The 22,250-nt window shown below is 39.3% G+C and overlaps 1 protein-coding gene across 1 annotated transcript in view; it reads right to left on the reverse strand.

The window, feature by feature from the left end:
- LOC124616111 overlaps positions 1-22,250 on the reverse strand; it is a 235,005-nt gene that overhangs the window by 33,334 nt on the left and 179,421 nt on the right. Inside the window, exon 7 of the mRNA XM_047144378.1 lies at positions 7,653-7,763. Coding sequence (XP_047000334.1) covers positions 7,653-7,763 — 111 coding nt within the window. The remainder of the gene's footprint in view (positions 1-7,652; positions 7,764-22,250) is intronic.

Raw genomic sequence — 22,250 nt, forward strand, 5'->3', positions numbered from 1 at the left:
CGAATTTTCATCAACATTGCTTTTGTTGTCTAACCAGTATCTACCATCAGGGAGTCAAGGGACAGGCAACATGAAAACTCTACAGGCAGATGAACCGATTGTTTACGGTATAGTGAGAGCCATCTTTTTGATATTATTTATTATATAGCTACCAATTTCGGTGACTGAATACACCATCTTCAGTCCTTCACTGACGCTGATGGGGTAAACTCCAGTTGTATATAACATCCCATCTGTGGCCAACATATACGAACTGATTTCCATAGATTACTGTAACAGCAACGTTGTGTTTGCAACCATCAACTACCAAGTGGCTCATTTGTTAGTTGATGGTTGCAGACACAATGTTACTGTTACAGTAGTCTACGGCAATCAGTTCACAGATGTTGGCCACTGATGCGATCATGTATATGATTGGAGTTCACTCCTCAGTGTCGATTGAGACCTGAAGATGGTGTATTCAGTCACCAGAACTGATAGCTACATAATAAATAACATCAGAAGAACAGCTGCAGGTGTACCATTTTATTACATAAAAATTAAGATTTGTTGGAATGAACACTGAGTCACTGTCATTTATTGTGAACATTATGGAACATGAACATGTAGAGAGGCAAGATTTGCACAGAAGGAGAAGGCTCTGCCACATTTACAACTAATGTTGGATCACAACTGGGAGGGGTGGTCAAATATTTAATCACCACTTCTGTTTGTACATACATGTCTGCAGTATGATAAACACTGAAATCCTCACACCACACTACTGCACCACGACACTTGAAGAGGCAAAACAAAATGATGTAGCCTCTTGTGGACTATCACACGGTAACTTATTTTCTTCATTTGTAGGGGAACAGTGCTGCAATAATCCATGCTGGGTTGATGGAAGTGTATGGCAACAATGCACCATCATATGACAGAGTGGTTAGGTGGCACAGATGCTTCCAATGAAAACAAACAAGTCTAAATGACAAAAAATGAAATAGGAAATCATCTCCCTGCAAAGCACTGGTAATTCAAGAAACACGGAGGACCTAGTGTTTGAAGGCCTGTGTGTCACAGCTGAGGCAATAGTGTAAAAAGTGGAAGTCAGTCATGGCTCAGTATCCAACATCTTTGACAACAGAAATTTTGCAGCCATGTTGAGTCATTCCAGATGACATCCTAAGCTGCCTAACCATCATGGAGAAATGCAGGGTTACTGGGAAGCTTTAACAAAGCATCACCGGAAGCTGTCCAAGGGCATGTTTTTGCTCCAAATAAACTTTCTCAACTGATCTGAATGATGAATTATGTGGAGTATTTCTGCTGGGAAACCTTTCTGCATAGAAGCAGCATACTGGCCATTTTAATATTATATTTGTGTATCAGTGCAGTAGAGCTGCTGATGTGATTATATCACATATCTGAACAACACTAGGACGAGAACAAAGGATTTTGGAAAGCTGCGGTGCATGTGCAGGAAGGCTATGAGGCACAGACGTTACTTTACCTCAGACTGGTGGTTAATTGGATATGAAACACATTAGAAGAAATTTTCAAGCCACATTTCTCAAACTCAGGTGCACTGCAGGGCCAAAATTTGCATTTCTGGACAGGGATTCCCTCCTGAAAAATGACCACTTTGCCATCCTGTATAACACACTAAGTGGTGGTGATATTATTTATATACATGATGCATGTGTATGAGGGTAATTTTTTTAAAGTTCTCAGAGCACAGCATAAATGCCAGACATGCAACAAGCAGGTTGTGTTCACAGAAAGTGATTGTGCATCTCCTGCACCACTCTGTCACTGCCGAGTTCAAGACCAGACTGTGTGGAGCTGCAGTCACATAAAAAGAGCCACCTCAACTGATTTTGCTACCGTGTGCAAATTGCAAAGCATTATTTGTTTCTGGCAAGTCAAAGGGATTAATGCAGCACACATTCATCGAAGAACGAGCAAAGTACATGGAGAAAATTTTATGAGTGATGTTGCTGTGTGTGAATGATGGTGAAAATTTGAAGCTGACCATACTGATGTGCATGATGAATGGCGTCAATGATGTAAGTCTTGCTACAGACAACCTTGTACAATGAGATGATGAAGGTATTGTGAAATTTCATGACATTTTCAGACAGTTTTGCTGTATGTCAATACTTAAAAAAATTACGTATGAAGCAAGAATGGAAAGAGTTACCATGATTTAACGAATGACTGACAGTTAGATCATTAGAGATGAAGCAAAAGGTAGGAGGGAAAAACAAAAGACAAAACAATTTATACATATTGGCTGTGCAATTGTATCAACAACTTATTTTTTGTCGCAAGATGCTTGTTGTTTGAGTGGTAATTGTCATACAAACATTTAAAACAAATTCTTAATTCACTATGGACAAAATAATGCAGATTAAGATTTAGGAACAACAATAATGACTGCAATAACATGGACCAAAATATAAGGTTAGGCACAAACTGAGACGCGGCAGAACGTGTAGCATGGCACGGCATGGCAGCACACATTTCTGTAACAACTTTTTTTGTTTCATTATTGTTTTTACATTGGCAAGAACAATGCACAGATGTTGTTCTTATTATATATTAATGACTTGCCATTCTATATTCATGAAGAGGCAAAGTTAGTTCTCTTCGCTGATGATACAAGTATAGTAATCACACCTGAGAAACAAGAATTAACTGAAGAAATTGTCAATACTGTCTTTCAGAAAATTACTAAGTGGTTCCTTGTAAACGGACTCTCACTGAATTTTGATAAGACACAGTACATACAGTTCCGTACAGTGAATGGTATGACGCCATTAATAAATATAGACCTTAATCAGAAGCATATAGCTAAGGTAGAATATTCCAAATTTTTAGGTATGTCCATTGATGAGAGATTAAATTGGAAGAAACACATTGATGATCTGCTGAAACGTTTGAGTTCAGCTACTTATGCAATAAGGGTCATTGCAAATTTTGGTGATAAACATCTTAGTAAATTAGCTTACTACGCCTATTTTCACTCATTGCTTTCATATGGCATCATATTTTGGGGTAATTCATCACTGAGGAATAAAGTATTTATTGCACAAAAGCGTGTAATCAGAATAATAGCTGGAGTCCACCCAAGATCATCCTGCAGACATTTATTTAAGGATCTAGGGATATTCACAGTAGCTTCTCAGTATATATACTCTCTTATGAAATTTATTATTAACAACCAAACCCAATTCAAAAGTAATAGCAGTGTGCATAACTACAATACTAGGAGAAAGGACGATCTTCACTATTCAAGATTAAATCTAACTTTGGCACAGAAAGGGGTGAATTATACTGGCACTAAAGTCTTTGGTCACTTACCAAATAGTATCAAAAGTCTGACAGATAACCAACAAGTATTTAAGAAGAAATTAAAAGAATTTCTGAATGACAACTCCTTCTACTCCATAGAGGAAATTTTAGATATAAATTAAGAAAAAAAGAAAAAAAAAGAAAAAAATATAAAATAAAAAACAAAGAAAAACAAAAAACACAAAAAAATAAAGTTGTTATATTAACTTAAGTATGTTGTTAAATTAACCTAATTATGTCATGTATTGGAAAATTCGACTCGTTCCACATCATTACGAAATATCGTATTCATGATCCATGGAACTAGTATTAATCTAATCTAATCTGACTGGTGAGCCTTTAGACACTGGGATTATATCTTCTGCCTCTACAATATCTTTAGATTGCAAGAAGGGACACACAAGTCTTCGTGAAGGTAGTGAAATAGTAAGGAATATTATAAAACCACATGATCAAGAAGCAAGGCAAGAAATTTTAATCATACAGTGAAACTAGTTTGTCTATGCACTGTTCGTTATGCTGGTATATCTGTACAAGCTGCTACAAACATTTTAAAAGCATAATTTCCACAAGTATACTCCTTCTGTGCTCTTGGTTAAAGTATCCAGGATCACAAATACATAAGTTTCACTGTGATTACTTGTATATGGATTTACTAACACGGGAACGGTCCAATCCAACATTTCAAAACCTACCCTGAAAATTTTCTCACAGGAGGAATACACCAAAAGAAATTCTCAGTCAAAATTTTAACTGCTAAGGTGCACTGCAAGTATGTTTAAGTTACTCAAAAGCACCATGTAGGTGTATTTTGCCCTAATAGCTGGCCAAAAGTCCACTTTTCAAATGCAAGTAATTCCTGGAATGCGTAACTTCTCGTGAGAGTCTGATTGGGCACTGCTGAATGTGTTAAAAGTGTGTTTTTACTTGTCCAAAGATCCAGGTATGTGTCGTCATTTATAATTATTTTCATTCATATTATTTACTACTTTTATTAGTAATCGTCCTTTTTGTCATAGTTCTGGTCGTTTCCCTGCATACTTGTTACTGCTGTGTTATAAAAATATCATTTCTCTACTGGAAATTTAAAACAGTACCTGCTGAATACTGCAGTTTGATTTTGTAGAGCTGTTTCATATTAATTAGTTGTTAGCTATAAAAAACATCATCTCTGAAATTAATTTTGAAAGCATTCTGTTTTTATCCTACGTCCTTCAAAAGCCAAAATTATGACAAGGAAAGGCCTCTAACATCTTACGAAGAGATTTTCTGAAAAGGAGTTTGTAAAAAGATTGGACTTTAAGGAAAATTGCATATTATCAAAGCCTAACTTCGGTGATGAAAAAAAAAAGAAAAGGTCTTAAACATTAGCTGTCATATATAAAGCCACAATTAAAGAAATGATGGATTGCTTCACACAAAGCTGAAAGTACCTCCTCAAAAACTAACCATACCTGGCTGCAAAGTACCACTGAATTTCCATGTTGCAAAACTCTAGTTAGTAGACAGTAAAAAGCGTACTGCACAGCTACTAAGAAACAGTTCTGGAGCCACATTGTCAACATACACCAGTCAAATAATGTTCCGAGAATCTGGAAATGTTGAGGGTCCCAAAATGGTTAAAGATATCTAAATACAAACAAGCACTAGATTGAAGTTGTAAAGACTTACAAGCAAAAAGTCGACTTTCACATACCCAAACCTTATCAACTTTCTCAAAGGAAAGACTAGGAAACAGCACACAATAATCTGAACAGCTAATAAGAAGGTCTATCCCTGTTACAGTATCCTTCAAAGAGCTAAAAAGCTGTGCTAAACCATAACTGAATCCTCTTAGATGACTGCCACATGGACAGAGATTTAACTTCACGTCTTGCTTAATCATAGATGCAAGCAATTAATATTGTATTTGGAAGGGGTTTTAAATGATTTTCCAAATGATGACATAAATGCATTGGGACTTATCTATAAATGAGGCTGTGATAGTTCACAGAAAATTCAGTTCAAACAAAAATTTTAAAAGAACTGTGATTGTGATGTGAACATATTTCAGTCATCCTTAGTGCCCCTCTACTTTTAATTGCACAAGTAAAGATCTAATTGTTTGGAAAAATCCTAAACCATCATCTTCTCACTAGTGCAGACCTGTTGCGGCCTGGCACTCTTTCCCTAAAGCATTTTTTTCCCCTTTCGGTTTTTGGTGTTATCTGGATGGTGCAATCAGGCCGCTAACAACAATATGGCTTTAGTTAGCTTGTTTGTCAACCTTTATAATGCACATGAGAAGGATGAAATCTCCTTGGTTGGAATGGGTATTTAGTTACAACCGGCTGGTAATTTTCAAGGAATTGGCAGGATTGACCTACTAAAGTAGCAAGTTATTACATTTAGTCAATTTGTTTATTGAAGTGTCAGATCAAAACCCCTTAACAGAAAGTCAAATGCCTTCAGTAACCAATAGGAAGGACTTTTATCAGAAATGAGTGCTTTCAGTGCCATTCATTCTGCTAATTATTAGCCACTTGGCCTAAGTCACAAATCAACACCACTTTGAAGTAACTCACTGTACCAAACAGTAGCTTGTTCCTAATACTCACTGAAATTCCTCTACCTTGATTCTTTGAGACGCTGATAGGCAGTCACTATTCAATGCTATTCCAATGAACACTGAAAACTGCTACTTAGCTTGCAGTTGCTGTTTGACCACCAGATTCTATCATCGTCATAGCTGAAGTGTCCACAGCTCCATCAGGTGCTGCTACAAAGCATCACTGTACTTCGGCTGCTAGGATTTTTCGCCAAATCTCCTCTCTGCTACCACTGTTGCTATTTCTGATATCTCTCTTGTTTAATGTGCCCCTCTCTGAGCTTTTACTTCATTCTACACTGATTCTTGGTGCACACAGCCTTTTATGATATCTGTTGGGAATATTCTCTTGAAAGCTTTCTTCAACATTTGATCATCTTAATGTTTGACAGTCACTCAAATTTATGCTAGTTTCCTCCATTACATGCGTTGGAAAGTTCCCTATCATTCTGCTGATCTTGTCCCTTGGCCCTGCTGGTGAGGTGTTAAGTGTACTGCTTGCCGGCTTGTTTGGAAAGCCTCAAAGAAGCAAATAGTGTCCATCTGCTTTGAGACGCATTATATGCCCCTGATATCCAGTTTAATTTCCCCCCATCACACACACGGGCTGTCTCACATACGAAACCCGGCTAACTTCTTATGTTATGATCTGATATGTAATTAAAATTATTAACATTTTTTAGGACCATCACAGAACAATAAGAATAAGATGTATTCATGAAACAGCTGAAAAAATTGGTATAGCACCAGGCGAAAAATTACATGAAACAAAAATTGCAAGAACAGAGAGTGTGAAACACACACTGCTGATGACTATGATATATACATATGTCTGCAATGCAGCAACAGGGCCAGCATCGACAATGAGATGCTACGTTTGCAAGGCTACCTCAAAGGACTTCAATGACTTGTCAAAACCCAACGTAACAAATGCAAGAGCTATTCAGTTTGGCCCATCTGTACGGAATGCCGAATTAGATTTTCCAAATTTCTGTTGCATTTGTCCTATAAAATAAAATTCAAGACGTGGTGAATTTATTCAAAAGAGAAAAAGGTACTTGCTCAACAGAGAAAAAAAGTCTCACAAGAAAAGTTTAGAAATCGATTGTGATTAATTGTCTATGTTCCCAAGCAAGGCTACAGAAATAGCAATGATGGAAATATCAGTAGAAGATTTTTTGCAGACCTTGAAAACATCAGCAAAAATAATAGGTGTAGAGCTGTAACACATACAGATTCAGGGCTATTCTAGAAGCTATTTCCAATGGATGTAAGACAGGCATAGACGACTTTTCTGCTTGTAGTTTTGAAACATTAAGACTGTATATTGATTTTTATCCATGGCACCCTACGTCTCCCACTGAATGCAAGATTTTGCTGCATGGTTCAACTGTCATTGAACATGCCCTCTTACCCATATGTAGTTTACCAGAATAAGCAGCCAAGGCCCACAGTAAGTACTTTCATCTGTACAGACAAATGTTTGCCAGGAAATTCTTAGAAGAAGAATGCAATGTGGACATAATAAACTGGCTACTACTGACATCTGGTCCATTAATAATAGGTATTAGACCAAAACCAAAGGAAATCAGAAAAAAAATTCCTTAAAAGAAACATTACATTTACTGTTCTCAATGAAGGACTGATTAGGCAGGTTCCTCAAGCTAAAAATGATGACGATGAGAGAAGAAGAATACACAAAATTAACTCTGAATGTTAACAGCCATACCTTATTAATGCCTGTGTCATCCTGTCTTCAATGTAAGTTCTTATCTTCACTTCTTCAGGCTTCTCAACTTCTTCACATCGCAGAGGTATGTGACTGAGCTCTTTACATTTCCTGTAAATATGAAACATGCTGCCTTACTATCGCTTATATCACCAAACAGTTATTAGAATATCTATAAGTAGCTATGTCAAGTACTGTGACACCAATCCATTTAAGATTAGAACCTCTACTTCTTTTTTGGGAGACATTCAGCAAAATCAAATTGTATTTTTTATGGTGTTAATCAATGAAGAATTACTGGATGTGACAGATAATGTACTGTCAAGGACCTTCCAAAATATGATGTACCTGAATCATAATTTGACATTTAAAATAAACACTTCCAATGTATTATGAGATGTATTTATGTTCTTTACTAAATGAGGAGGTGCAGGCTTCAAATTGCTCACAATATTTTCATTACTATCAAAATTGTTGAAGTAGGTTATGACAAAATGTTTAAAGTTAGAGGAATTCAAAACATTCCTTGGGCGTAAGAATTTTTCTTTATTTTGTAACTGGTTTCAATCAATAAGATCAACATCATAAGCCTCTATCTTCCCAAACTAGTAAACAAGACACACAAAAAAAGCATGTAGCCAAGATATGCACAGTCAAAGGGATGTAAAAACCAGATGGAACAATGTACTATGTTTTTACTTCTTTTGATGATGATTAACTACTGATCCGATGATGTATCTCATAGTCCGAAACAGGTCATAGTATAAAGAAAAATATTTTTCAATAAAAGATTGTTTTGAATTCCACAAAAGTAGGTTGGTTGGTTGGTTTAAGGATTAAAGGGAACAAACTCAGGTCATCAGTCCCTCCAAACATTATTCGCTCAGCCAAAGCATTGTTCACAAACTCAAGACTGGTTAAAAGTGGAATTCTGCACAGAACGTCAGTAAGCAGTTCTTCCATAAACAAAATCAGAGAACAGTGTGGCAAACTCTGAACAATTTTCATTCATCTTAAGCAGTTTTTTTTCCCGAAAAAAAAAAGTTTGAGGGTACTCCGGCATTGGATACAATGCAGCAAAAATTACTTATAACTGAAGCATGGGATACCACCCGTCTTGTTTTAGCCATGACAATCAACACGTCTAACTTAAAAATAAAAAATTAAAAAAATTAAAAAAAGTAGTTTCGGACTCTTCAGTTGACTTTACTACAGCTCAAATGAAGGTTTACAGTCTCACTTTCGTCATCCACTGATATTGAACTTCCTGGCTTTTCACTCGCACACGAATTGTTGACAGTTTTTGGTTTTTTAGATGCAGAAGAACAAGTAAAATAGTTTGTTAGTTTTATGCTCATCTCTCACCTCCAACTTAACTTACAAGTTGCAACGAAAGACAGGACACACTGTAAAACTTCGCACAACCGACAAGAATGGAACAGCAAACGGAAACGAATAAAGAACAACAAAACACAGACGACAATGAATCGTGAAGGATAGCGGTGGCAGGAACGTAGATACATCTTTCGGTAGCTCGGCGTTTGAGCGTATGCATATCCGTTTAGCACTACTATCACCCACTATTAGCAGGAGAGGGCATTACATGCTTATCGAACTGGCTGCCAGCGATTCAGTTGTCGAGAATGGTTGCCGCAGCTTCGAAATGCTTGAAACAGTCAATGACATTGCGTTTCCCACCAAAAACTGCACTGGTATCATTCGTATTGCAATTACCAACACGAGAAACTGAAATAAAAAATTTGTGTCCGTGAAATAAATGTTTGGGGTACACATACCCTAGCGTTCCCCCAGAAAACCAGCACTGATCTTAACAAATTTTAAGTGACAAATGCTTGCGAAAGGATGGTGTGGATTTAAACAGACTAGGCTCAGTGAATTTTAGTAAAATGATTAAAGACATCTGAACAGGGGAAACTGATACCATGTGAAGGGGGTGAAATTTCAAAAGTGACAACGAAAATAAAAATATCTCCCAGGCAAAAATTCCGATATTAATGTAAGTATTAAGGACAGTGCGCTTCAGAACTCAACTCCAAACCTGATGGTATTTTATCAAAACGTACAATTACTATCCAACAAATTAAATCAATATCATATTTTGTAAGAAAATGACAGGAAAAAACACTCCTGTATTACATTTTATTGGACACTGACTTGACAGAGAGAAACTTCACATGGTATCCGTTCCAGATTTTGTGTTGGGTAGTTATTTTTGTGGGGAAACTGTATAAACATGGTGGTAATTGCATTTATATTAAAAATGGCATAAATTTTAAATGTATACCTGATATAGAAAAATTATCCATAGAGAAATAATTTGAGGGTAATGTATTTGAAATCACTGATGAAAAAATAGCTATTATTTGTCTATACATGGCACCAATGGGCAATCCTTTAGCACATCATGCTAAAGGGCCTCTAAAATATTTTACTCAAGACTACACAAATAACAGAAAAGTAATTATATGTGGAGATTTCAATATTGAGTTTGCAAGTGAGTCCAAGCAAAAAGCTGTTTTACTGAGATTCTTAGCACCTTTAAAGGCTAATACAGAAACACCGACACACATTACAAAAACCTCAGCCACAATCGTTGATTAAATAATCGTGAATGGGCACTTGAAATATTCAACACAAACCTTCAATATAGGTTTTGGGGATCACACAGCCCAAGAAATTAATGTAAGACTAGGAAAACAGCTTGTTTCAGCCAAATGTCTAAAACTACATCTAGGAAGTATAATGAGCAAAACATAAATTTCCTTCACTGTCTGAGTAAAGGAACTTGGAAAGAGATCTATGAATGTAAAAATATGAAGGGTAAGTTCAACAAATTCTTGAACAGTTCTAGCTATTATTTTGAACTTTGCTTTCCACTTCATAAAAAGATAATCACAAATAGGATTTGAAAATATAATGGATCACAGCAGGGATACAAAAAAACATCTGCAACAAAAAAAAAGTTTACTTCATGAAATATCTAGACAGCACACCACATCTCCAGAATTTTATTCCTATTTTAAGAATTACAAAAAACTAAAGCCATAAAAGAAGCAAAAAGAATGGCAAATAATGTCTTCATACCAAACACATCAAATAAAATGAAAACCACATGGGACACTAAGACAGGAAACAGGAGAAACACAGAGGAAATAGTACAACATCAAACGGGAAGAAAATTCATCTGTAATATTTGGTTCCAAGCAGATAGCAAATAATTTTAACTCATATTTCACCGAAGCAGCTGTGACTCTGGAAGCAAAACTCTCAATATGCTCCCACTGCAAATCAGATTAAAACTATCCCTAGTAACAAGTCTCTCTTCCTATACCCAACACACGAACGGGAAATACTAAAAACAGTAAGGGAGCTAAAATCGGAATCTTCCTTTGGTACTGACAACGTAGCAGGCCATATCTTTAAAAAGTGTGCACCCTTAGTAGTTAGGCCCATTATTGACATATGCAATAGCACACTTTTAATGGAATATTCCCAGAAAAGTTAAAATAGCTAAAGTGAAGCCATTGTACGAAAAAGGTGAAAAAACAGATATGACAAATTATAGGCCAGTCTCTCTACTATCTGTTTCTTTCTAAAGTAACTGAAAAACCTTTTACAAAAAGACCTATAGGTTTCACTGAATAAAATAAACTTTTCTCGACCACACAGCATGGTTTCCAAAAAGGTATATCCTCAAATATTAAAATCTCAGATGGAAACCCAATTCTAACCAAAGAAGGGAAAGCAGAAAGGCGGAAGGAGTATATAGAGGGTTTATACAAGGGCGATGTACTTGAGGACAATATTATGGAAAGGGAAGAGGATGTAGATGAAGATGAAATGGGAGATAAGATACTGCGTGAAGAGTTTGACAGAGCACTGAAAGACCTGAGTCGAAACAAGGCCCCGGGAGTAGACAACATTCCATTAGAACTACTGACAGCCTTGGGAGAGCCAGTCATGACAAAACTCTACCATCTGGTGAGCAAGATGTATGAGACAGGCGAAATACCATCAGACTTCAAGAAGAATATAATAATTCCAATCCCAAAGAAAGTAGGTGTTGACAGATGTGAAAATTACCGAACTATCAGTTTAATAAGTCACAGCTGCAAAATACTAACGCGTGTTCTTTACAGACGAATGGAAAAACTGGTAGAAGCCGACCTCGGGGAAGATCAGCTTGGATTCCGTAGAAATGTTGGAACATGTGAGGCAATACTGACCTTACGCCTTATCTTAGAAGAAAGATTAAGGAAAGGCAAACCTACATTTCTAGCATTTGTAGACTTAGTGAAAGCTTTCGACAATGTTCACTGGAATACTCTCTTTCAAATTCTGAAGGTGGCAGCGGTAAAATACAGGGAACGAATGGCTATTTACAATTTGTACAGAAACCAGATGGCAGTTATAAGAGTCGAGGGGCATGAAAGGGAAGCAGTGGTTGGGAAGGGAGTGAGAGAGGGTTGTAGCCTCTCCGCGATGCTATTCAATCTGTATATTGAGTAAGCATTAAAGGAAACAAAAGAAAGATTCAGAGTAGGTATTAAAATCCATGGAGAAGAAATAAAAACTCTGAGGTTCACCGATGACATTGTAATTCTGTCAGAGACAGCAAAGGACTTGGAAGAGGAGTTGAATGGAATGGACCGTGTCTTGAAAGGAGGATATAAGATGAACATAAACAAAAGCAAAACGAGGATAAGGGAATGTAGTCAAATTAAGTTGGGTGATGCTGAGGGAATTAGATTAGGAAATGAGACACTTAAAGTAGTAAAGGAGTTTTGCTATTTGGGGAGCAAAATAACTGATTATGGTCGAAGTAGAGAGGATATAAAATGTAGACTGGCAATGGCAAGCAAAGCGTTTCTGAAGAAGAGAAATTTGTTAACATCAAGTATAGATTTAAGTGTTAGGAAATCGTTTCTGAAAGTATTTGTATGGAGTGTAGCCTTGTATGGAAGTGAAACATGGACGATAAACAGTTCGGACAAAAAGAGAATAGAAGCTTTCAAAATGTGGTGCTACAGAAGAATGCTGAAGATTAGATGGGTAGATCACATAACCAATGAGGAGGTAATGAATATGATTGGGGAGAAGAGAAGTTTGTGGGACAACTTGACCAGAAGAAGGGACCGGTTGGTAGGGGGAGGCATCAAGGGATCACAAATTTAGCATTGGAGGGCAGCGTGGAAGGTAAAAATTGTAGAGGGAGACCAAGAGATGAATACACTAAGCAGATTCAGAAGGATGTAGGTTGCAGTAGGTACTGGGAGATGAAGAAGCTTGCACAGGATAGAGTAGCATGGAGAGCTGCATCAAACCAGTCTCAGGACTGAAGACCACAACAACAACATATCCACCAAGTCTGCTATTATCGATTTCCTAAATGAAGCTTTGAACACACACACACACACACACACACACACACACACACACACACACACACACACACACAAAATAAATAAATAAATAAATAATAAAAAATAAAAAAACCATGGCAGCAATATTCCTGGATCTTTCAAAAGCATTTGACATCATTTATCATGATCTACTACGTAGAAATCTAGAAAATGTTGGTGTCAAGAGGCCCAGTGTATGAGTGGGTGAAGTCATACCTACACAACAGACAACAAATAATTGAAGTCTTGTACAAAGAAGGCAAAAATTTAATTCCCTATCACTCATAAAAACACTATGTTAAATACGGTGTGCCAAGGGATTCTGTACTGGGATCAATCTTGTTCTTGCTGTTTGTAAATGACTTGGAACCATCCAGCCCTACCTATAAGTACATTAAATATGCTGATAATACAAATATTCTTATCAATGGAAAGACCCCCGAAGAGCTCCAAAATGAAATACAATAGAGCACTTCACATATATCAGAATGGTTCCCAATGAACAACTTAACAATAAACACACAGAAAACGAACACTATGCATCTACTGTATACACACTGTAGAATAAGCAGCCTCTTAGCTGCAACCATAGAACTGTTGGGCAAAAGTCTTGAAACAAAAGGAAAATCTTAGATAGCAACAGCAAAACAAAAAAAGGAAAATCATAGATAACAACAGCAAGACTGTCACAAAAAACCAAAATGTCCGTTCTTACAAACATGGAATAATCAAGATTTACATGTGCAGTTTCCATATATAGCATACCACCCAAAAAAAATTAAGGCTATAACTGGCTTGCATAAATTCAAAACTGCAGTGAGTGACTACCTACTACAGAACTGTTACTATAGTGTTGATGGATTTTATCTACTATGTAAATATGTGAAAAAATTTAAATAGTTTATACAGTTAAGGTAAAAATAGGAAATGTGTATGTATAAATTTATCTTTGTATTCTATGTATGTGTGGACTAATAGATATACATTCATGGACTGTTTTTCTCTTATGTTAGGCTTATATTGCTATATACTGTAAATCGTACAACAGTTTCTGTTCAAAATTTATTTCAATTATTTGACTTGTCCTATATCATTATGTACCCATGTATAACATACGATTCAAAGGACGAATAAATATACAATACTATACAATTCTACTTGGAACAGGCAAGGCAATAAAACTATACACCAGAGAAGATCCTAGTGGCCAAAACCCAACGGAAGAAACCCTCAAGGTCTATCAAAGTTCAACGGTGCCTAGACAAAGGTACAAGGAAGAAGAAAAGGGGAAAAGGAAGATAGGTGGGCCAGGTGCTCCGTCCAGGGAGCAGCAGGAAGCCCTCAATGGTAGAAACTGCAATAGAGGATGAAACCCCCCCTCCTCCTCCTCCGCCTCCTCCTCCAGAGGCACCTCACCCAACAATACACTGTAAAGCAGTAAGGACAGGGCAAGGAAAGCACAAGAAAACAGACGAAGAACACCAAGTCACACAGAAGAAGCAAGAAAGGGAAGAGGAACACAAGAATGGGCAGGGTGAGGACTAGGGCAGACCACCAACCCAGATAGTCAGCCATTGTCTGGTTGGGGCAGAGAATTCAACAGGGTAACCTGCCAACCCCTAAGTGGGCTAACAAGGCCGAGACATTCTCCCTTACAGGGAGTGATTATAAACACCTTTCATGAATAAACCTTAAAACCAGGTCAGTCACTCAGGCATCGTCTGCTAACACCAGGGGTAGCGAGTCAGGAAGATTAAAGAGTCCACTGTAGGGTGGTGAGGTTAGGACAGTCCAGCCAAATGTGGACCACTGTCAAATGGGCATCACAACGACACTGGGGCAGATCCTTGCAATGGAGGAGATTACCATTAGTCAGCCAAGTATAGCCAATGAAGAGCTGGTGAAGGACAATGGAATCCTTGCAAGAGGACTGCATAGAGTACCTCCACAAATTCACGGTCTCCTTTATCATTCATAGTTTGTTCAGAGAAGTCAAGGGTATGCCATTCTGTATTCCAAATTCTTAGCACTTGATGGCGGGATACTGATCAAAGGTCCAGTGCTGGAATACCAATCTCAAGAGGCAGCTTGCCAGTAGCCAATTTGGCCAGCCTGTCAGTGAGTTCATTCCCCGGGATCCCAATGTGACCAGGGGTCCAGACAAAGACCACTGAACATCCATGCTGTTCAAGGGCAAAAATGGAATCCTGGATAGTCAGGACCAAGGGATGGCGAGGGTAACAATGGAGAGACGTCTACAGACGTTAAAGTAACCTCTGGCGTGCCACAGGGGTGTGTTATGGGACCATTGCTTTTCACAATATATATATAAATGACCTAGTAGATAGTGTCGGAAGTCCCATGCGGCTTTTCGCGGATGATGCTGCAGTATACAGAGAAGTTGCAGCATTAGAAAATTGTTGCGAAATGCAGGAAGATCTGCAGCGGATAGGCACTTGGTGCAGGGAGTGGCAACTGACCCTTAACATAGACAAATGTAATGTATTGCGAATACATAGAAAGGAGGATCCTTTATTGTATGATTATATGATAGCGGAACAAACACTGGTAGCAGTTACTTCTGTAAAATATCTGGGAGTATGCGTGCGGAACGATTTGAAGTGGAATGATCATATAAAATTAATTGTTGGTAAGGCGGGTACCAGGTTGAGATTCATTGGGAGAGTGCTTAGAAAATGTAGTCCATCAACAAAGGAGGCGGCTTACAAAACACTCGTTTGACCTATACTTGAGTATTGCTCATCAGTGTGGGATCCGTACCAGATCGAGTTGACGGAGGAAATAGAGAAGATCCAAAGAAGAGCGGCGCGTTTCGTCACAGGGTTATTTGGTAACCGTGATAGTGTTACGGAGATGTTTAATAAACTCAAGTGGCAGACTCTGCAAGAGAGGCACTCTGCATCGTGGTGTAGCTTGCTCGCCATGTTTCAAGAGCGTGCGTTTCTGGATGAGGTATCGAATATATTGCTTCCCCCTACTTATACCTCCCGAGGAGATCACGAATGTAAAATTAGAGAGATTAGAGCACGCACGGAGGCTTTCAGACAGTCGTTCTTCCCGCGAACCATACGCAACTGGAACAGGAAAGGGAGGTAATGACAGTGGCACGTAAAGTGCCCTCCGCCACACACCGTTGGGTGGCTTGCGGAGTGTAAATGTAGATGAAGAGCTTGTAAACTATTCAAGCAGTCTCTATAGGTGAAGAAAGACTCACTAGTGCAGGAATGGATATGCTCAAGAGCACATGAGATGGCTACCAACTCCGCAGAGAAAACACTGTAGTCATTCGGCAAGGCATGGAGTTCATTATATTCCACATGATGTAAGCAAGGCCAGTGTGACTGGCAACCATCGAGCCATCAGTACAGACTACTTGTGAATCTTGAACACACTGAGAATGGAGAAGAATTGGTGGCTAAAGGCCTCAGGCAGTTCCAAGTCTTTCGGACCTAGTTGTAGGTCAAGACAGAGCTGTGGATGGGAGGGGGAGGGGGTGTGCACCACGGAGTTGTACAGGAGCAGCCCTGGAGAAGATGTGATATGAGGGGAAAGCGGGAGTTCTGGAAAAAAAAAAGGGGGGGGGGATTGTTATTGTTGGTGATCTTTGTGTGTGTGTGTGTGTGTGTGTGTGTGTGTGTGTGTGTGTGTGTGGTGTGTGTGTGTGTGCGCGCTCAAAAAACTGAGGTTATTGTGACCTTTACAAATCCTAAAAGAAACCTACACACTCACTCTATCTCACATGCCTTAAGACAATGGAGATGGGGTGAAAGGTCCTGTACATGGGGAGACCACTTACAAAAAACTGGGTGAGCCAGTCACCCTGTGAACACATTAAGAACATAGCCATCAAACTTTAGGAAACAAGTTGGACATATCGCAGGACCTTAAAACTCACTACATTCATTTGAACCTTACTTAAGGTAGGGGGCATATCTTTTGACAAACCTTCCACTGCCTTCTGGTTGTAGAATAAAAGAGAGTCTAATAAAATATGGCATACAGTGATCTGTACACAAGTACCACACAATGGAGCAGGAAGTCATCTGTCATAGGGCTGTGCCTGTGCAAAGACTAGTAAGGAGGACCTCATCCTGTCAACGTGGCTGGAAGGAGGTATGCCACAGATGCATTGTGGACTTTACTAGACAGAGCTTATTGTCTTGTCACTTCCACCCACTCATCTTCCTTTTGATGCAAGACACTGTACTTCAACAGCGAGGCTAATAGCGTGCAGGGGGATGACACACTGAAATAACTAAGGATCACATGCCTGTCTCCTGGGCTGCTAGATCCATCCTTTAGTTCACCGCAATATATGTGTGCCCTGGTACCAAGCAGAAAGATAACATCTTCAACAGCTGTTGTCATTGGAGGAGAGCATGCTTGATATTCTGAACTACTTTATATTCTGGGTACAAGCATTGTAGAGAGTGACTGGCACTCAGAGAATCTGAATACATGTAATTTAGCACTTTAAGAACATCTCGTGTGCTCCACATTGAAGACAGTACAGTCTAGGGGCAGTCGGACCTTCAGATCATGATTGGGGAAACCAACAGAGCGACCAATGGAGTTTCCCTGTTTGGACCAATCAGTAAAGACAGCTACATAGTCGTGGTGCTCACTTGAAATGGCAGAAAATATTGCCCCAAATCCAAAATGACACTGGGCTGCTGCAGTAACCATGGTGGCTGGCAGCTGAAATCCTGGATTTGGGGTTGTACATGCTCCACACCACTTGACTCCAGCACACGCTGCATGCGGAGCCCAAATGGCATTGTTGCTCTTTGATGATAGGAGAAAAGGCATTCCAGAGGCAGATGAGCAACAGTGTGGTATGAAGGTTAAATCAGAGCTGCGAGTAACTTATGTGCCTCACGTTATATGAGGAGCTGCCGCTGGATGGCGAGTGGTGGTTCCCCACCCTCAGCACAGAGACTGGGTGTGCAGCTGGTTGTGTAAGCGCCTGTGCCCAGCCTAACCTAATCCCCTCATGGTGGGTAGTGTCAATAATCTTCTCAGGTGCCTTAGCTGTGGCAACCATAGTTTGGTGTCAAAAATTAAGCATAGAAACGACACTAAGTCTTTAAAATGTGGAATGGTTTTCCTCATATGCAAGTCAGGTAAATTAAAAATATGATGAGAATGATTAAAATGTACACACACACACACACACACACACACACACACACACACACACACACACACACACACACACACACACACCTGCAAAAAACTGAAAACCCATCTTTGCAGCCCAGTCCTTCACCTCCACCTCCGCACTTTAAGTTGCAACTGACTGGTTGCTGTCTAACACTGGAGGGGGAACAGAAAAAAGCAAAATCATCCACAAATAAGAAGCATTGTATAAACTCCTTACTGTAAATGTGAAAATTTCTATGGCTATGCAATAGAGGGTACCACTTAATACATTGCCCTGAGGAACATCATTCTCCTCCTCAAAGTGATCTGACAGCACATCATCACTAACTTGGGAACTTAGAAAAACAATTAGACAGGGCGGACTTTGTGAAAATGGTGAGGTGGCAAGGCAACACTAATGGAGTTACACAAGAATATTGTGTCTCCAAAAATAGTGTCGTACGTCTTACTGATATCGAAGAATATAGCAAGACGATGATGTTTATGTAGGAAAGGCTGCTGAATAGCTGCCCCTAGTAGGGTCGAGTTGTCGACAGCGGACCGAAATCGCCAGAATCCACACAGAGTGGCTAGAGAATTGTCTGGTCTCAACAACCAGACAAGGTGATGGTAAACGATGCGCTCCAGGGCCTTTCCTACATAGCTCATTAATGTGATGCTCCGGTAACTATCTTGGTATGAGAAGCAGTATTAGAATTGAGTCTCTACATGAGGTGGGAAATTGGCCTATTTGCGATATAAGTTTAAAACATTAGAGGAGGATTTCCTTGACACTTCTAATAAATGTCTAAGCATGTACTACTGGATTTGGTTGTGTCTAGGTGCAGTATCAATCAGTCTCAGACAGTGTCAATTTCAGCTCGCATATGGAGAAAGGGTAGTTTGAAGACTCACTGTGTTTACTGGTAATCCTCTGGCTGGTTTCCCATTCTTTAGTAGCGTATGTAGGACGTCAGAGTACAGGAACACTTGCGATGACCTTTTCTTGCTCTCTCTTTAATTATGCGTCAAGCAGACTGCTGTTGGGGGGCATTTAGATTTCCGAAGAGATGCCGTCTGCCTTGGAATGCTGAACAGCACTCATCGGTCCATCAAGGTATAGGTCACCACCTAAGACGACCTAAGGACTTTGGTACCAATACGTCTGTAGCATGATGGATCACTCAGGTGATTCACCCATTTCTGTAAGCTGTCGTGGTGTTCAAACACAACTAGCTGGCTAAACAGCATCTGTTTAGCCCTGCTGACCATCCATTTCGGTGACTTCTGTTCAACCAATCCTCCATCGAATAGTGGATCCACAGTGGGAAGTGGTCACTGGAATGAAGGTCACCAGTTGTTTCCAACTGTGCTGAGTCCGCAGGGACTGGAGAGCAGGAAGAGACGTCAATGGCTGAGGAAAAACCAGCAGCAGCCAAGAATTCAGCGGGACTGCTCGCATTCAGGATGCACAGCTCCTGTTACATTATGAGGTTCTTCACCAAGACCCAAACCATGGTGCAAGAATAATTTGAGCCTCATAATACATTATGGGCATTGAAATCACATTGTGCGGGAAATGTGTGGGGAGTTGTTAAATTAGCCCTGCGAGAGCTTCAGAGTCTATTAAATCCTGCAGAGGTAAGTGCAGGGACCAGTTAGTGATCTTCTGACCAACAGGAACTGCAACAGCTATTGCTTGTAGGTCAGTAAACAAGGAGAGAGCCATGGCACACAAGCACATGTTGGGATTAAGGAGCTTTTTACAGAGGTTTTTACCATCTTCACAATCCAGGCGGTCAAGCCGAGATCCCCATTTCCTGTGACATGCAACATTCCACTGCCACACCGCATACTGATTGCTGAAGCATGCCCAGAGCTTACGGTGACAAAGGACTGGTAGCGCTTACCAGTCCCCAGTTCAGTAACTTGGGGGTCACGAAGCCCTTACCCAGCATGGTGTTTGTAACCCCAGACCTGGACTGCCTTTGTGGGAGGCAGATCTCTGTATCTGGAAAGAAGAGATGGTAGTTCGGTGCTGTGGAGAGCAGTGGATGCGTAATGCATAAGGGATCATCTGTTTTTGGCACAGAGCGTGTGATGGTGGGACCCCTGCCTCCACTACTCCACTAGGAGGCTGAAGACTGGGTTTAGTCTAAAATGTGCTAGTTGCCAGCCGCACCCCACAATGATGTATCAGGTCCACCATCTGTAACATAGACTGTGCTGCCAAGCCGTATGTGAGACTCCCGTAATCTAGGCTGGACTGGACCAATGCTTTGTAGAGCTGTAGCAGAGTAGAGCAGTGCAGGCCCCAGTGGTATTGCTGAGGCATCGAAGTGACCAATATGTCTGCTTTAGTTGACAAATATGTGGAAGTCATGTCAACTGGACATCAAAGACCAGTCCTGAAAATTGATGAGAGTCCACCACATTGCAAAATTTGAAGAATACCCAGTGAAAACTGCAAATATTTCAACATAATTTTTTAGTTTAAGGTTCCAGTTATATATGAAACTTTTAGTTTCTATTTATCTTAATTAAATGTGTAGCAATGAAACACATTCTATTTCAGAAATTTCCTGTATGTATTTGGTACAGAGTGAGAAATAAACCAGTAATTTGCAATTGCAATGTTTCCTGTCTACATACATATCAACAGGCAGACTTTCATTTTGCACTGGCTTACAAAAAATGATCATGAGTTCTACTGGCAGGTAAAACACCAAGAGTAAAAATTTTCTTGCTGCAAATTTGCTTCTTGGTTAATTTCTTTGACCATAGGTAGGTTGTACATTCACAACACGAGACACAAAGTTATTATAATGGACTACGAATGTTGGGCAACAAATGCCACACAGCACTGAATATTATAATGCTTAAATGCTACTTTTAGTAGATACTTATGACCTAGTTGTGACTGAAATCACAGCCAGATGCTAGAAAGTTGTTATAATGAAAACTGAGACTGATTTGTAAGAGAAACATGATTACATGCCCACCTCTAGTGTGAAAGATGTTTCAGTAATGAAGAAGACAATGAATGAACGCTGTCTGCTTCAAATATTAGATGTAAGCTAACCATACATTACAAATAAAATTAAGACAATGCAAATGTATTCATTATTTACATTCCTTTCGCAGATTGGACATCAAGAACAAAAACATTTTCTCTCTTCATAGCTATACGAGCTAGAGCAGTAAAAATTTCATTGATTACTAGTAATTTGATGCATGATAACAACATTTGAAGGTACGGTATTGACTGTTATACAGGTAGCTTACAGACAAAAGCTAATTTGATGAAATTTATGAAATATGTCACAATGGACATACCCATCTTGAACAAGTGGGATATTTGAATGGAAATGTGTTTTGCAGAGGAGGCTGTGTGAACTATGAAGAATAATAGCTTCATCATTTGCAATTTATTGTTCTTTCCCATCTTAAACTGATTGCAATTTAAAAGGTTTTCATCAGATGTGTTTTTCTTATATTTACAGAGCATCTCCCGTGTGGAGTTGCTAGTTTCCCATCGGGCGCCTCCCCAGGTGGCGGATAGGGGAATGCCCACCAGATATGGAGGGTACCGGGGAAATAAAATACCCGGGGTGGACCAAAACTAGCAACTACTGCCTTGTAGTCTAGGTATTGGATTACCAAAGGCTAAAGGAAGAAAACCTTGAGCAAAAATTACCTGGTCCTCCAGGTTGGGGGTTAATGCGATGGGCCAACTCCCCATTCATTGGAAAAACCTCACTGGTTAAAAAGCCTATAAGATTACAGCAGGACGGATATAATAGGAGACGAAAAAGGCTAAGAAAACGGACTGTCTTAATTGGTGTATGGAATATACAAGGATTACAAAATAAAGTAGGAGAAGTGATTAAAGAAATGGAGGCTAGAAATCAAGATATTATTATACTCATAGAAACTAAGAAAAAAGGACGAGGTATTGAACGAATAGGATCATATACACATTTCTATAGTGGTGTCCCAAAAAATCAAAGAG

Source organism: Schistocerca americana, chromosome 1 (assembly GCF_021461395.2).
Source record: "Schistocerca americana isolate TAMUIC-IGC-003095 chromosome 1, iqSchAmer2.1, whole genome shotgun sequence".
In the NCBI taxonomy this organism is placed as follows: domain Eukaryota; kingdom Metazoa; phylum Arthropoda; class Insecta; order Orthoptera; family Acrididae; genus Schistocerca; species Schistocerca americana.